Genomic DNA, 17733 nt, shown 5'->3' with positions numbered 1-17733 from the left:
AGACTACCTTAGGAGAATTATCAAGCAATACATTTCTCAATCCTTCTCGGTTGTATGTTTCATCTCTCACCTTTGCAAAAAAGTACCAAATTCATCCAACTCAGAAGTTGTATCTGGAAAGTAAATAAATATACACACCTTTGCCAAAAAAGTACCAAATTCATCCAACTTTTTCTTCAATGGTGTCGCCTCCTGCGACAACAAGACAGCAAATCACTGTTATTACCAAAACAAAGGGTATTGTTAGTACGGGTCAACGTATAAAGCTCACATCTTCCGTCATCAACATAGAATCACGTATACTGCCCATTGCAGTATTAGATCCAACCCCAATAACAACAGCTCTTGCCCTTCCAGCGACCACTGTAGTGCCCTGGCCATCAAAACAGAAATTTATCACATTGCCATGTTCGAAGACTATTTTAAGCAGCCAGCTATGGCTAAAACAACATACTAAAAACAAATTTCTGAAGAAATAGTTATTAGAATAACAAAAGAAATTTCTTTGACATTATAACCAGAAGTTAATTGTTTTCCATCATCTTTATTCAGCTGCAGGTTCTAAATGATGTCCACCTATTCTTTCATCCCAAAACTTTATGAGGGTTAACTGATCAATTTTCAGTCTATCATCCAGATTTTTTGGGGTGGAGCAGTCTATCATCCACAGTCAAAATTTCATTTTTTATTTTTATTTTTGATAAGGAGAAATCTCCAAGTGTGAGAACTTTCCTTTTTCTAAATAAATACTATAGATTTTGAACTTACTTAATTTGAAGTTAACAATGATTTTTAGTAATAACAATAATTATTAAGAATAATTTCAGAAAAAGAGAAAGTCACAAATGGGAAGAAGATTCAAGATAGTAGTTAATACCACAAAACCTACAAATGGTGAAAAGTGGAAGAGGTTGTGACCAGTGAAGAAGATGCAAACTTACCAAGCCCAAGCAAGTCATCAATATTCCAATTTTACCACAAAAAAAGACATTAGACTTCTAAAGTCATCTTACATAAGCAAACTGTTCAGGGTCTCTATATCTACAAGAGTTTTCGACCTTTTGACATGTCTCTTAAGTAAAAAAAGGTAAATCTCAGCACTCTTTAGCATCCCACAAATTCAAGGATGCGCTTCTTCAACCGATAGCAAGTTCACTCGCAAATACTTCTAATTTTTAAATCAAACATGAAAAGCTAAACATTCTTCAAGCTGAATAAATCAAGTGACAGTATTATCATCTCCCAAATTACATGGTCAATGACATCAGCATGATGTACCATTTTAAGAAATTCATGCTCTAAGCTCCCTTTACATAGTATACTCCACAGGACTGGTTTTAGTAACTTACAGAAAAGAGGATGTTTGTCTTGTCCTGGTATACTGCATTTGTAGCAGTTGTTGCATCAAGCTCTTTTTCAACAGAGCAGCTCTCACCTGTCATCAGAACAAACAGAAGATGGCATAAGAAAAATAAAAGACAGGGAAAGGACCTAAAGAGCCTACAATGAAGATCTCTAATCAGCTTCTATATACACCATCAATAGCAGCAAAAAACAAAGTTTAGTGATTGATAGAACTGATGCACTTTTACTTTCCAGTCAAAATCTCATGTTATCAGTGAAACAGTTTAGTTTGAGAACATAAAACTTGAAGCATCATTTAATTAGTAGATATAACACCTACAAACTCTGAGTATTCAAAGGAAGGGTTTACATATTGCACTCTAATAGTTCCTTTTTACGTGGATGTTGGCACTCCAATAGTAAATTCTTTTTTTTTGGAAATGAAAAGAACAACATACACTACTAGGTTTCCCATAGAATAGTAGTAAGTAATATTCCAAAGGAAGCAACCCTCCATCATAATAAAGATTTGCTTTATGACGGCAGTCGACTATTCCACCGGGTACCTGTTACCTACAAAGGTGTCAAGTTAACTCTGGCTACCAAGGCTTAGGTAGACAAAAGAAATCACCTAGTTTTTTTTATGGGACCTCATGGTTCTCCTCCAGCTTCATAGACCACTAGGCCATACCCTTGGGTCCCCATTCCCTTCTCTCTCCCTTCAACAATTAATTAAGATGGTTCGAACATGTGAAGAGGAAAAGCACAGATGCCCCAGTTAGGAGATGTGAGAGATTGACCTTGGTGGGTATGAGGAGAGGTAGATGTAGGTCAAAGAAATATTGAGGAGAGGTGACTAGCCAGGACATGGCATAGCTTAAGCTTACGAAGAACATGATCCTTGATAGGAGGGTGTGAAGGTCGAAAATTAGGGTAGAAAGTTAGTAGGTAGTCCCGCATTTTACTTTTCATTTCCGCATTTTTCGTTTCCCGTACCGGTAGTTTTAGTGTTAGTATAGTATCTTTTTATTCGTAGATTGCTATTACTACCTACTCTTTGACTGCTATCTTTCGCTTGGGTTCTCGTAATATCTTGTTGTTGTTACTGCTTGTTGCCACTACTTTCCATCTTTTTGTAGCCCAAGGAGTCTATTGTAAATAGCATCTCTGCTCTCCCATAAGGTCTGCGTACACAACACCTCCCCAGACCCCGCTTGTGGGAATTCACTGGGTTTATTATTGTTGTTGTTGTATAATTAGTATTTCTAGCACCTAATAGTTGATAACTCATAACTGATAATTTTTAAGAAAATTTGCTTACATCTTTTATAATTTAGTTATGATTGTAATCAATTCAGTATTAACAGCTATGTAATTAATTAAGATTAATGTCAATAACACTAAATAATTTGTTATTTTGATCACTTCAATGTCAATTTTGTAGCATAAGGTCTTAGAAATATACAATTCCTATAAAATATAAGTTGTTTGTGACGAAATTATCATTGATCATCTTTTTTTTATTTATGCAGGTACATTTGGGAACATTATAATAAATAAATAAGCATAATTCTAGCCTCCCAAGATTATTAATTGTTAAAGAGTTCACTATATTTACATTATTTGTGAATTCTTTATATGATGTGTTTTCATGCATTCTTGACAAACAAATGGAAATGGAAGGTCAACCTTCATTAATCTGCAAGGAAAATTGAAGAAAATTATCATCTATAAGGACAAGTGTACCTGTTAAAATTGCCTGATCAACACGTAAGTGATCACTCAAAATCTCAATCATTCTCATATCAGCTGGAATTTTACACCCAACTTCACATTTCATGGAAAGGTCAAAAAGAAAAGTTTAGTACAAAATAAAAAGAGAATGAGTATAACAATGTTATACAATTTTCCAGTTGATAAAGCTAAAAGACTTAACATACCACTCACTTCTACAATATCTCCAGGGACAAGGTCTGTTGCAGGTAATATGGAGAAACAACCTGACAGATCAATTTCACACGATATTTGAGCAGGATATGTCGAAAATGCTAATAGTCATACCAAGGACATAAAAAGGAAATGACTGAAAGTGATAAATAAAATCTTCCAAGGTTTTATTTAGCAGTAGGAAAGGGATTTCACAATTCCATGTCTAGATTGGATTCCAGGATGACGTATAGATTTCATATGGAGATCAATGGAGTCACAAAGCAAGGCAACATTACAACAACAACAACCCAGTAGGATCCCACTAATGGGGTATGGGGAGGGTAGAGTGTACGCGGACCTTACCCCTACCCCGGAGGGGTAGAGAGGCTGTTTTCGGGAGACCCTAGGCTCAACAGAAGAGACAATATTATCAGAAAAGAACAAAAGAATAGATCTGTAACAAGACACGAAACCAGAAAAATAATATCAGCATCGTAAAAGACAGCAAATAAGTGGAAGGGCAATAACACAAAAATAGTGTTAAAACAACATAAACCGCTAGCAGTCCTGGACACAACTCTATCAGACTAGCCGGTACAAAGAGGAAAAAGGCTCGACTACCCCCTAGCCTACAACCCTAATGCTCGACCTCCACACCTTCCTATCAAGAGCCGTGTCCTCGGAAATCTGAAACCGCGCCATGTCCTATCTGATCACCTCGCCCCAATACTTCTTAGGCCGCCCTCTACCTCTTCTCGTACCTGCCAAATCTAACCGCTCACACCTCCTAATCGGGGCATCTATGCTTCTGCTCTGCATATGCCCAAACCATCTAAGTCTCGCTTCCGGCATTTTGTTGTCCATGTGAGCAATGCTCACCCTCTCCCGAATATCTTCATTCTCAATCTTATCCAGCCTAGTGTGCTCGCACATCCATCTCAACATCCTCATTTCCGCTACTTTCATCTTCTAGATATGTGAATTCTTGATTGGCCAACACTCAGCCCTATACAACATGGCCAGTCTAACCACCGCTCTATACAATTTACAGTTAAGCTTTGGTGACACATTCTTGTGACACAGGACTCCAGACGCTAACCGCCATTTCATCCACCCCACCCCATTACGGTGGTGACATCCCCGTCGCTCTCCCCATCTCCTTGGATAATTGACCCTAGGTACTTGAAACTTTCTCTCTTGGGGATAACTTGTGAGTCGAGCCTCACTTCCACGTCCGCTTCCCTCGTCACGCCGCTGAACTTACACTCCAGATATTTGTCTTAGTCCTACTCAACTTGAAACCTTTGGACTCCAAGCCTGCCTCCATACCTCCAGTCTCTCACTAACGCCGCCTCGCGTCTCATTAATCAGAACTATATCATCATCAAACAACATACACCATGGCATCTCACCTTGAAGTGTTAGGGCGTCCATCGCCAGGGCAAATAAGAACAGGCTTAGCGAAGATCTGGAAAAAGCTCAGAGTCACCTCCCACAATCCTAACCCGAGTCTTAGCTCCATCGTACATATCATTTATCGCTCTAATGTACGCTACCGGCACTCCTTTCACCTCTAGGCCTTTCCAAAGCACGTCCCTAAGAACCTTTGTCATACGCCTTCTCTATGTCAATAAACACCATGTGCTGTTCCACCAACCTCCTGATAAGGTGGATAGCTGCCGTAATAGAACGGTCCGGCATGAACCCGAACTAGTTTTCTGATATCGACACCGCCCTCCTTTCGACCACCCTCTCCAAAACTTTCATGGTATGACTTAGTAGCCTGATGCCCCTATAGTTGTTACAATTCTGGATATCACCTTTGTTCTTGTACAGCAGAACCATCGTCTTCCATCTCCACTCATCTGGCATCCTCTTCGTCATGAAAATAACATTAAACACCCCAGTCAGCCACTCCAAGCCTGCTCTACCCACATATCTTCAAAATTCTACTGGAATCTTATCTGGTCCAATTGCTTTGCCCTGACTCATCTTACGCATAGCTCTCACGACCTCCTCAACCTTAATACGGCTACACTACCTGAAGTCTCAATGACTCTCGGAGTGCCCCAATTCCCCTAGCACGATGTTATCGTCCCCCCTCTTCATTCAGAAGTTTATGAAAGTACGCCTGCCATCTTTGCTTAATCTGGGTCTCTTACATCAATACTCTACCTGTCTCGCCTTTGATGCACCTCACTTGATCCAGGTCATAAGCCTTCCTCTCTCGCTTTAGCCAGCCGAAATAACTTCTTATCCCCACCTTTATCCCCCAACTCCTCATACAATCGACCAAACATAGCAGTCATAGCCTCCGTGACCGCTAATTTCGCCTTCTTCCTAGCTTCCTTATATCTTACTATGTTCGCTCTCCTTTGCTCCTTGTCGGTGCTCTCCACTAGCTTAAGGTACGCCGCTCTTTGCTTCCACTTTACCTTGGACCACGTCATTCCACCACCAGTTGCCTCGGTGCCGGCTAGAGTAACCCTTAGAGACCCCTAACACCTCTCTCGCCGCCTCCCTTATACAGTCTTCCGTCACCGTCCAATAGCGCTAGCATCCCCACCACTCTTCCAGGCTGCCATAGCCGTCAGCCGCCTCTCCAACTCCTGTGCATTATCCTTAGTTAAAACTCTCCACCTGATCCTCGGTCGACCCCGTACAAACCTCTTATTCCTCTTTATCAAGATACCAACATCCATCACGAGGAGCCTATGTTGAGTCGCGAGGTTCTCACTCGGGATCACCTTACAATCCTCGCACAACCCCAAAGCCGAAGCCACCGTGCACCTCGTCAGAGCCCTAAGCAAACAACCCAATATGACCATTGAAATCCCCTCCTATAAATAACTTCTCCATAGGTGGAGTATGCCGCACCACCTCATCCAACCCCTCCGAGAAGCGCCTTTTAACCTCCTCGTCCAAGCCTGCTTGCGGCGCGTAAGCGCTAATGACATTCAGAGTGCTCCCTCTAACTACTAACTTTATCGCTATCAATCTATCATTCACCCGCCTAACCTCAACATTGTCGTCATAATAACATACAGCTTTTGTTGATTTTTATTTTTCCTTTTTTTGTTTTTTTTTCTTTTTAGGCAAAGACAGTTCACTTTTCTTCGGCACCTTCTAATCAACTTTGAGTCAGAACTCCGACCAATGGCAGGCGGATTATCTAAATTCCTTTTTCAATTTCTCTAAAGATGAAAAATTATTTGAACTTGTAGTCTAATCCTTACATAGAATAATACAAAAGAGACTATGAAAAGCTTTGGACAGCCTAAATAAGCTGTGCATTTGCACATCTATAAACTGCTACTCACACTAAAGTCAAAATGTGGATTTCACCTAATAAAAAGATACATAATCACGAACGCTATAGACAACAAAAATAAAGACGATGTGGCACATGCTTCAATATCAAAGATCATAATACCAAAATATGAAGTACAATAAGGATACAGCTAATCGAGCACCACTTCAAGTTATTTTATGCGATTGAATTTTGTCTTACAGCAGCTTACACCCATTAAGAATAAAATATGTAAGCCAAAAGAAAGAGACACAATGAACAGGATCAGAATCAGATTAGTGGCTTAAAGGAACATCCATAAGCACTACTGACAAAAAAATAACTTTCACCAATTGATAAGAGGATTCAACACTCGGAGAAGGTCAAATTACCATTGCGCAAGACAGTGGCAATGTCAGCTTGGTATGCACGTAATTCCTGCAATTAGGAAACAACTCGTGAGTAAAATATTTCAAGAGCAAACAATGGACAAGCAGATCATAACAACTACAAAATACTGATACATTTTATGAAAATCATAATTTTCCTCCATGTAAACATAGATAGTCAAAATGCCAAACACTAATGATCAAGGGACAAAGTGATACCATGACACTTTAAAAAATGACTAGATTAGTTTGCACCTTATCTTTTTCTTTTGTTAATTAGAAATATCTAGTTCGTACATCGATATCACAGCATATTTATGTAGCTCAATCAAAATAACAATGAGCACGACCAAAAACCATTTAGCATGTAATTTATCCATTTTGGGATAGTTTGTAAAACAAAAGTTGCTAGTATGACCATGACCGGTGGATTTTTTGCTAAATGGAAAGAGATTGGTACTGCCAGGGGTTAATAGGGAGAGAACAGAAATCAACAATTTAAAAGGTATATGCCACGAATAGGTAGAAAGATGGATTAATAGAAACTTAGAGATTACAGCTCAATATTAATAGGTAAACGCTACCCAAATGGAAAGTGTTAAATCAAAACTATAACTATTTAAAATTTTCACAAAAGAAGGTGAAGATCAGCATCAGCAGAAATTTTGATAAGATCTAGACAAGAGAATAATGGTCAAGCGCTTTACCATAATGTGCCAAATCTATAACATCACATAAACAAAAAGTTTAACAACAACAATAAATCACATAAACCAAATCTATAACTTTTCATTTAAACGAAAAGTTTTACAATGTGAAAAAAACTGTAACAATAAAAAGCATCCCAAACAACTTAGGAGTCGTTTGGTTGATTGTATGGGCATAATAATCCCCGCATAAAATAATATAGTGTTCGGTTGGCCGCATAAGAAAACATAATCGAAGCATAACTCAATTAGCATTTGGCTGGCTGCATGAGAAATGATAAAAGCATCATACTTAATGCAGCATTTGGTTGGCTGTATTAAACAATACCCGCATTATGTTAGGCGGGAATCTATGTATTATTTTATGGGGGATAGGATGTAGAGTAAGATATGTGTATTAGTGACATGGGCGTTAAACTATCTAAAGGCGAAAATGACCTTTAAAGCAATTAATTCTTGTGTAATAATCCCTTCATTATTTATCACCGCATAACAATCCCTTAACTATTAATCACCACATAAACACGCTGCTTTATAATCCTGCATAACCAACATGTGAACCAAACGACCTTTTACTGTCTACAAAAGCTAAAACAAAGACAATGTACGAGTTATTCTATAAATCTTAAGAGAATACAAACCATAAAGATTTAATGCACAATTTGCTATATTATTCTTGTGAAAGAATCTGAGCATCCAATCAAAAATTTTATGGCAATGGGTGGAGTAGCCCAGGACTATTTAGGCCTCATTTGTTTTTTTTAAGACTAAGACGTCTGATTCTGAATACACATCTGAATATCAAGATGTATATTAAGATTAGGACATCTGAATCTGAATACACATCTGAATATATTAAGATGTGTATTAAGATCTGAATACTAAATAATTAAGATTGTTTGATTTTTAACATCTGAATGTATAAAATTTATCTTTATTTGAAAATTAATAAACATAAAATTCAAATGAAATACTAACTAATCTAATATTCTGTCAATAAAATATATAACTTTTTAAAATATGATAGTTGTTGGTGGTGATGGCTAACGGGTGAATGCCAACTAGAGGTCGTGGTTGGTGTTAGTTTTTGTTGATGATGGTGGTTCATGCCAGTAACTAGTAGTGATTGGTAGTGGTGGCAATTATGATTGAGGATGGTGGCGGTGGGTAGTGATAGTTAATAATGGCGAGTGGTAGTAGTAGTTGTAACTGAGGAAGGTGGTGGGTAGGTGGTGGTAGGTTATAATGATGGGCAGTGTCGGTTGTGGTTGTTGAGGGTGATGGGGTGGTCAGTTGTGGTAGTTGAGGTGGATGAGTGTTGATTGTGGGTGAGAATGATGGCGGTCGAAGTTGTGGGGATAGTGGGTGGTGATAGTCGATAATGGTGGCAGCTATGATTGAGGATGATGGTGGTATGGTGGTGGTGGATATGGCTGTGGTGGGGGTAGTGATGGTGGTTGAGTATGGTGGTGCTGGTGGCATGGTGGTAGTTGATAATGGTAGGCGGTGGCGACAGTTAATAATGAATATGTGATAGCATCTTAATGAAATTAAGTCTCTGTTATAGATCTTAATCATACGGACCTATTCAGACCCATTAAGAGATTGTGAAGTAAAAAAAACAAACACACTTAATGATTAAGATCATAATAATTAAGATTCAGACTTTAAAAACAAACGCACTTAATGTCTGAGATCTGAATGATCAAAATTCAGACCTCCATTAAGTGCAAACAAATGAGGCCTTAAACTCCTTTGGAAACACTTGCATAAGCAATGAGGGACAAGTGTAGTATTATCGGACACCCTCCAGTGTTGTCAAAAGCGAAAAGCTCTAAAAAGCGCTCTAGGTCGATTGAGGCTTTAAGCGCAAAGCGCAACTAAAGTGCGGGTTTAGTTAAAAAAGGCGCAACTAAGGGAAAAAAATTAAATTTATATGTAATTCAAGAAAGAAGAAACTGACCCATTTCTAATGTCTTTGTCAACAACTAATATACTTATTTGCTGATAATATTCGTTGTTTAGCACCCCTCGATTCAAGATAAAACTCATGGGCAATGAGGCGCACACCTTAGTGCTTTGCCTACACTGAAGTGCAGCTTAAGCAAGGCGAAGCGCCCTCGCTGAGATTTTCTGAGCTTCAGGGCTTAAGCGCGCCTTAAATGAGCTCTTGACAACACTGACACCCTCCTGCATGTCGGCATGTGTCACCCAATCCTAGGGTTTACACGTGGATTTGAATTTTTTTTACTTTATCTCTTTTGAAGCAGAGAGAGAAGAAGCTCAACAAGAGTGGTCCTAGAGCACGAGACATATTAGACTCCACAAAGGGGGCTTGGAGCAATGTCAGTGGTTTGACGAGCTGATTTGGGAGAGAGAGAAGTCCAGAGCAATTTCATGGGTTAGGTTGAGGGAGAAGCGAAAAGCGATAAAACATGAGCGAAGGAAGTAGTTGTACAAACAGGCTCACCAAAGTTTGGCTCTGATACCATGTGAAAGAATCTGATCATTCAACCCAAAACCTTAATGTAATGGATAGAATATCCCAAGATTATTTAAACCCCCTCGAAAACCTTACACAAGCGATCAGGGACAAGTGAAGCATTCTCTATCGATTCCCATAAACAATTTATCACTGGAACAAAGTCATGACAAGGAAAATACTACAGTACACACACCAAATTGTGTACCGAAGGACCAGTAGGATCGCGTTTGGATGAGACATGACAATTTGTAGTAACATGAGGATGTGATGCTTATCCTGTCTTATATAATAAGAATTGAAATTACTGACGCGGGAAATGAAATAAGATGTTCCTTTTTTTGATAAGGTAAATAATTTTATTAACAATAGGGGGAAACCCTATATACAAGTCGTAAAACAAAAAGAAGAGAACCTATACCAAAATATGGTTCTCAACAAAGAGGACCAGTCCTCCATACAAATGAAATAAGATGTTAAGCACATGGAACGACTAGTTTCTAAATTAACTTTATGCATCCTCTCTTGTGGAAAATGATCTGGAAAAGAAAATAAGACAAAAAGACAGAATATACAAGAAAGAGCACACATATCTCAAGAAGATACAGAATTCAACCTAGTAAAAGGAGACCGAAATCAAAAGAATAACTTAAAGGAGTAGGATGTTAACACAGCAATGTAACTACTTTTACACTAAACTGGATATCTCACCTCAAGAGCCTTTTCTGCATTTGTTTCTGTAATCACACCGACCGCTGCATTTGCAGCCAATATCATCAAGATAACCTATAAACATAACTTGTGATTATGGTAAAAGGAAGATTACTGCAAAAATGAAACGAATTTTGTTCTTCAAAATTACCCCCAAAAGACTTTTCTACGCACTTTGTAACACACTTTCTTTAGATTAATCGATATCACACAGAGAACATGTTCGCTGTAACATATTGAATTATTACTTCTGAGCTATTTTTGCCATGTAGTCTCTTCCTATTCATACTTTTTCCTTGCTACAATTAGATAATCAAAAAATGATGCTATTCATACTATAAGCAAAAAGTGCATCATGTGCTAAAATCATGAAGCAAAAAAGGATGAAAAAGTATACATTAAAATGTTCATAAGTAGCTTAAGTTTGATGAAAAAGTATACATTAAAATGTTCATAAGTAGCTTAAATTTGGTAACATCGTTTCATTCTACTAGCACTCTAGCAGTATGACACACTACTGTTAGTTTATTCATTAGACATTTATGTTTGGTAGAAGAAAAATTCCACTGAATTGTACTCCTGCTCCGTGCCCTAATGGTAGTAAGAAAGAGAAGTCAAGTTAGCTTACAGAAGGTTCAATGAAGGCTGATAAGACCGTCTCTCCATTAGCCAGTGCCAAAGAAAAGGAAATAAAAGCAGCTGCAATTAGAATCTTAACCAGCAAATCATCAAATTGCTTCAGCACCAACTTCCAGAAAGGAGTGCCTGTAATAAATGATAATACATAGACAGAACTAAGCCACAATGTAGCAATTATTACTTATCAGAAAGAAAAAAAAATCTTTATTTATAAGCACAATGCCTGAACTTTATTCAACTCAATTGAATTGTTGAAACCAGCAATAGCTTCGGTTCATTCAATATGTCATGGTGTGGGTCATGAAACACCTGAATCTGGCTGATACTCTATTACATACTCAATGAATAATATTCACAGAACACTGCAAGCTCCCCCATTGCTGAAAGGAATGGAGATTGTTGAAGATACAATTAAGTAATTAAAAATGTGCTCTCTTAACAGCTTAACCTTCTAGATGCGATAGTCACACACTTCAGCCTGGTAGCAGAACAGGCAGAGATCCTGGGTACGACCTCACCCCCATCCATTATTACGAAGAATTTATACGTGCTTGGCTCATAAAAAAGAATCAAACCCGTACGTGAGGGGGCGTGCTGAAGATATAATAAAGTAATTAAAAGCGTAAGCTTTTAGTTAGCCACACAATTCAACAAAGATAATGTTGTAGGATATTGTATTAGGAATCAGTAATATCACAAAGAAGGACAGGATATGGAGTTTCACTTTTGTGAAGTGGAGAGAGCAGTGCGATCTAGAAGCCCCTAGCCCTGATAGATTCAGATTGGTGTTCGTATTTTACATAAATGCTGGAACATTGAGAGATGTTTCAGAAACAATATAAGGAGAAGAAATTTTGAAAGAAGTTTAAGTGCTTCTTTTATTTCTCTGATCCCAAAGAAAAGTGGGGCTTTGGAACTAAAGGTCTTTAAACCAATAAGCTGGATAGTATTAATGCGAGATTGCAAAGGTATTATGCCAAGCCTCATTATTCACGGAATGCAGGAGAGACAAATCCCAAATTAAATTCTCATTGCAAATGAGTACCTAGACTGGGGAAAAAAAAGAGAAGGAGATCAAGGGATCTATTTAGGAAACAGAAAATTGAAGAGCCCTTTTATGCCGAGCTTCATATTCACAGAATGTTTTTGTCGTAGGGAAGGGAAATCTCGAATTAAGTCCTCATTGCAAACGACTACCTAGATTGACAACAAATATAAGGAAATACAGGGATCATAAAAAACAGGACATAGTAAATTCCTATGACCACATTTAGTTGGAATTTCTTCATCTCAGTTCTAGATGAAAATGAAAAGTGAAAGTAGATTGAGACATTGAGTGATTAATGCACTGTTTAAGTCCTCGTCTTGTTAAATGGCAAGGGTGAAGGCTTCGATAATCTTCTAGAGGCCTTAGACAAGATCCATCGTCACCCTTATTAATAACTGTGATGGATACTCTTAGTAGAATAACTGATAAGGATGAAAGGATGGGGTAGACAACTGGCTTCAAAGAGAGTAGGTACAGATTTCCAGCATCCACTTTGCAGATGACACACTGGTTTTCACGTGAAGACAAGGATGATCAGTTAAACAATATTAGAGTAGTCCTATTGGCCTTTGAAGTAGCCTGCAAATTGCATGTCGATTTCGAAAAGAGTAGCTTTTCCTCTATGAGGAACATCATAATTATTCAACAGCTCGCATGGATACCAGGATTTAAGATTGCTACATCACGCATACCATTAGGAGCAAAACATAAAAGCAAAGTTATGGTGTAGAGTGGTAAAAAATCTGAAAGAATCTTAACTACCCGAAGGATGCATTACCTAGACAGGCTGACTTAGATAAACAGGCAGTTGAGTACCATTCTGGACCACTGCCTACTTCACTCACAATTTCAGCAAAACGGGAGAAAAGATTAGACAAAATCAGAAGGGGCATCTTCTTGAATATAAAGAAAAGAAAAAGGGAAAATTCTGGTAAGGTGGAAAAAGCACTGTGACTGCCATAGGAAGGGAGATGGGCATCAGACACTTAAAACACCACGATTCGAAGTTGTCTCAGGAAGTGTCCATGGGGATTTTGCTATGGCAAACGAAAAGCTGAATTCAGACCAAATTATCAGAATGGAAGGAAATGGACCCCTAACCAATAAGGCAATAACCACATTTTGAGGAGAGAGCCTATGGAGATGGATCAACAAAGAATGGGAGAAAAGAATTGTTGATGCAAAGGATGGGAGAAATCTTCCAGAATACAGCTTGATAGTAGGGGTTGCAATAGAGTCATATTTTGATCTGATGTTAGAATTTGGGACACTTTCACTCAGGAGAGATTTCTAGATCTATACAGATTTCAAGAGAACCCTGAGGGCCTGACAGCTCAGAATTATAAAAATGGCAGCGACATTAAGTTCAGAGGAAAATGTAATGATTAGAACTGGAGCAGATCAATAAAATGCTTACTTTACTGCAAATCATTCTGCATTCCATCAGCACCAAAATGAAAGAAGTTTGAGGAAATTAAACCTTTATGTATAGCATGGATAACAAGGAAAGAGGGGAATAGAAGGTTCTTGAACAGCAGGTACGCTCTGTTCTCTTGAGATATTCTTTTGAAATGGGTTCTCTTGAGATTTAATCATGAAAGCATCAACTCGGTGGCCTACAAAATGTGAATATCTACTTTGTCCACAAAGAAAATGGAGTTTTGCTATTGTTTTGGGAACCAAACACTGGTTTGCCATTTATCAGGAAATACACTTACAGCATAACAGTGACATTGATTAACCTGGTCATTTATTTATGACCAATTTGGCTTAAGCCTTTGGGTCAGCTCTATAATTGTGTTGAGTAATTAAGAATACCGTTAATTAGAAACATTTGCTTATCACGTGTACTGTATGCTCCTCTAGAAAAAGCTCTCTTGTATCAATTCAACAAGAGCTTTCTCTGTCCGTCCTCTCTAAATGCTACTCGTTCATCAAAAATCTAGATTTTTATTAAAAGTAATTAAATGAAACAACAGGAATAAAATCTCCATAAGTAAACAGAAGTTAGCTTATTGACTATGCATGTTTATCTTTTACCCTATTTTACATGTCACCTAATTGTATGTATCTGACAAAGAAGGAGAGAGAGGAAGGCGAAAGAACTTACTTTTTTCTTGAGGCAGCACTGAGAACATTCATGGAACATGCAACCAAAGAGAAAATTGATATCAGAGAAGACAAAAATCAAGGAACTGATAAGCATGTATATAGTAATATGAAACAATCCCATGCACAATTATCAAAATTATAACTTATTAAACAAATTCAACTTATCATTTGTGTTGAAGGGAAAACTTATCACCATAGATACTAATTAGAAAGAGAAAAAAACATTTCTTATTGTGTCTGAGACAAAGATGAATGACAGTTTAGGGTTATCACAATGGCCTCTCCTGAAATAAACATTATCTCACCCTGCCCATTAGAACATTACTGTATTCATGACATCCCATCCAGAATCATAAGGCAGTGCAAAACATGCCCTCACTGTCTAAAAGAATGATAATAATATGCACCCAAGGGTATGGCCTGATGGTCAATGAAGTGGACAAAAACTCATAGAGACCCAAGGCTCAAATCTTATTATGCTATGCGATTTCTTCCATCTGCCTAATCCTTGGTGGGCACTGTTGAGTTGTTCCACATCGGTGGGACCTGAAATTTAGTCCCTTATATGATCTTGGGCAATTCTCACCTCATGAGCTAGCTTTTTGGGTCGAGTTAAACTCAAGGTCCTTACATGGTATCAAAGCTACACCCATCTTAATTCTTGGTTTACCCAATGTTGGGTCTCCATATTGTGTTGTCTACGCTCCAATTGGCAGGCTCAGGCATGCGTGGGGAGGGGTATAGAGTTGTCCCACATCAGTGTGATGTGGAATATTTGGTCCCTTATATGATCTTGGACAATCCTAACCTCATGAGCTAGCTTTGGGGTTGAGTTAGGCCCAACGTCCTCTTTCTTTACAGACAAAATTACCACATGCATGTTCTGGTAGGGATAGCAGGTCCACGGTGGGAATCGAGGCGAACTGGCCAGACACCACTGTTAGTTAAGAAAAAAAGAACATTAACACTATAACATTTTGTGGCCTCATAACTCTTGGAACCAAACACTTCACTTTATTCTCCACATCCTATGCCCGCTATAACACCCAAATCGAACTAGCTGCATAATCAGCTCATCAATTGTTTTCCGTCATTAGCCAAAAATTACAATGCAGTTTAGAAATGATAGCTACCTAAGCATCATAATTACATTCGGAACCTAAATCTCTTGGATGTAGTATGAACTAATAAACACTAGCACTAATCTTGTTAAATTTACTAAACTAGAAGATTCTAATTCTAGGAACCTTTTTTCCTTCTCAAAAGACCTGGCTAAGGAATCTCTACAGATTCTATGAATTACATCAAAAGAAAGCCCACAAAGCTAAGACCAAATCCCACTAGCACAATGTATGCTATAATTAAAGCATGCACATGCCTATAATGTCCGGCTTACTGAATTTAAGGGCACAAAGGAGTCAAATTGCACATATTTTGGTCCTGAGTTCGTTCCTGTGAACTCATACTTCACAAAAACAATAGTTTTACAAGATGGCAATGATGCGTGCAGCATAGCCAATTAAGTATGTGATAAAATAGGACACAATAGAGTACTGTAACTTATATTTGTTTACACTATACAAGAACCTGATCCCAGAAATATTCCCGAATTTGCAGGCATAGCACATGAAAAGTAAATGGAAGAGAATGATTACCATTTTTGCCATATAATCTGGCGTGCTGGGTAACCTGGGAAACAAAAGAAAAAGAATTAGATCACAACCCAAAAAAACTCATTTCCTAACCACAGCTGAAGAAAGACAAAGATACATGTATGCTTAAGTAAACAAATTCTTGAAATGCTCTTAACCGATGGGAAAAAGAATCATTTTATACAGCATTACTGGGGTATTGAAATGAAAGGGTTCCAATTGGAGTGAAATGATTACAGAGGATTCATACAGCACATCCCGACTAGTTTGAGATTAAGAGGAATAGTAGTTGGTTGTAATTGTACTGAAATAAAAAAAAATGATGAAGCAGTAAGCTTATTAAATATATGCACCTGTATATCGGTAAGACCTTTAGTTGGATCCACGCCAAAGAATTCAAGAACCTGTAAATGGAATTGCAGCATTGTTATAAAAATTGGGTCTTGAGAGAATCCAGTTTAAGCAGAAATGGTACAATTGAGAATACCTCAGAGACAGATCGGGCGTAAGCATCCTCCATTGAAGGAGGTGAGCTTCTAGGGCTGGTATTTCTATAATTTGAAGTGAACAGTGTCCTTGTCTCTCTCTGTGCAATATAGAGGTGATCTTGTGACAAATGAAACAGGCGAAGTGTACCTGTAGTCTTGTCTGATGAGATCTGACAAAGTGACTGGTTTCTTTTGCCAGGCAATAAACGTTATAATTAAGGAAGTTTTTAGTAGGGTTTAGATAGGAAAAATGGTGTGTTTGGATTGGACCTCGGTATCCGTCAATTGAGAATGGCGTGAGCATTTCATGCTTGGTGAGTATATTTTTCTAAAACAATTGTTTTGTATAGTGATTTTGTTTGGCTGTTTACGCGTTTGATATATTTTGAGAGAATTGCTTGAGTTTCATGGAGGGGTATATAATAAAGGATTAGTTATCTCCGTTGATATCTTATTTATTTTAAATAAATATCAATTTAAAAAATTATATTATATAACTACCTTTTGATTTTTATAGTCAAATATCTATTTATGGTCACCTTCTAGCCTTAAGCCATAAAATACGCTGCCCTCTCTCATAAAATGCACTGCCTCTCTGGCTCGACCCTAATGAAGGCAAAGAAATCTCCATGGCCAACTCCAGTATGTTTCTTCTTCTTCTTTTTATTTAAGATCTGCTTCCGATTTTGATTGTTTTAGATTATTTTCACTAAACCCTTTTAAGTTTTCTGGGATTTTTGTCACTTGACTGCTTGTTGAATGAATGTTCATCGTGCTGTAGCGAATCCAACAACTCTACTGCTTTTTTGCGTTTCTTGATTTCACATCAACCATGATCGGATCCTATCTGAACGGAGCATATTACGGCCCATCAATTCCGCCGTCGTCCAAAACCTACCAGGCCACGGCGACGGGTGCTGCTGCAACCCATTCAGCTGTTGTT

General features: G+C 38.0%; 1 protein-coding gene across 2 annotated transcripts in view; it reads right to left on the bottom strand.

Annotated features, from left to right (window-relative positions):
• LOC109241307 (calcium-transporting ATPase 3, endoplasmic reticulum-type) overlaps positions 1-17152 on the bottom strand; it is a 61155-nt gene extending 44003 nt beyond the window's left edge. Inside the window, exons 1-12 of one of the 2 annotated variants that reach the window (XM_019408033.1) lie at positions 16790-17152; positions 16656-16706; positions 16306-16339; positions 14649-14666; positions 11480-11616; positions 10852-10926; positions 6955-7000; positions 3285-3344; positions 3091-3171; positions 1350-1435; positions 272-373; positions 139-192 (exon numbers count right to left, since the gene is read on the bottom strand). In XM_019408033.1, the coding sequence (XP_019263578.1) occupies positions 139-192; positions 272-373; positions 1350-1435; positions 3091-3171; positions 3285-3344; positions 6955-7000; positions 10852-10926; positions 11480-11616; positions 14649-14666; positions 16306-16339; positions 16656-16706; positions 16790-16822 (777 nt within the window). In that variant the 5' untranslated portion in view covers positions 16823-17152. The remainder of the gene's footprint in view (positions 1-138; positions 193-271; positions 374-1349; positions 1436-3090; positions 3172-3284; positions 3345-6954; positions 7001-10851; positions 10927-11479; positions 11617-14648; positions 14667-16305; positions 16340-16655; positions 16707-16789) is intronic. The other variant, XM_019408032.1, reaches the window with a different exon arrangement.
• Positions 17153-17733: the final 581 nt, after the last annotated feature.

The sequence above is a fragment of the Nicotiana attenuata genome, unplaced genomic scaffold (assembly GCF_001879085.1).
Source record: "Nicotiana attenuata strain UT unplaced genomic scaffold, NIATTr2, whole genome shotgun sequence".
In the NCBI taxonomy this organism is placed as follows: domain Eukaryota; kingdom Viridiplantae; phylum Streptophyta; class Magnoliopsida; order Solanales; family Solanaceae; genus Nicotiana; species Nicotiana attenuata.
Note: the sequence above shows the minus strand (reverse complement) of the source record. Positions and strands in the feature narration are given on the sequence as shown.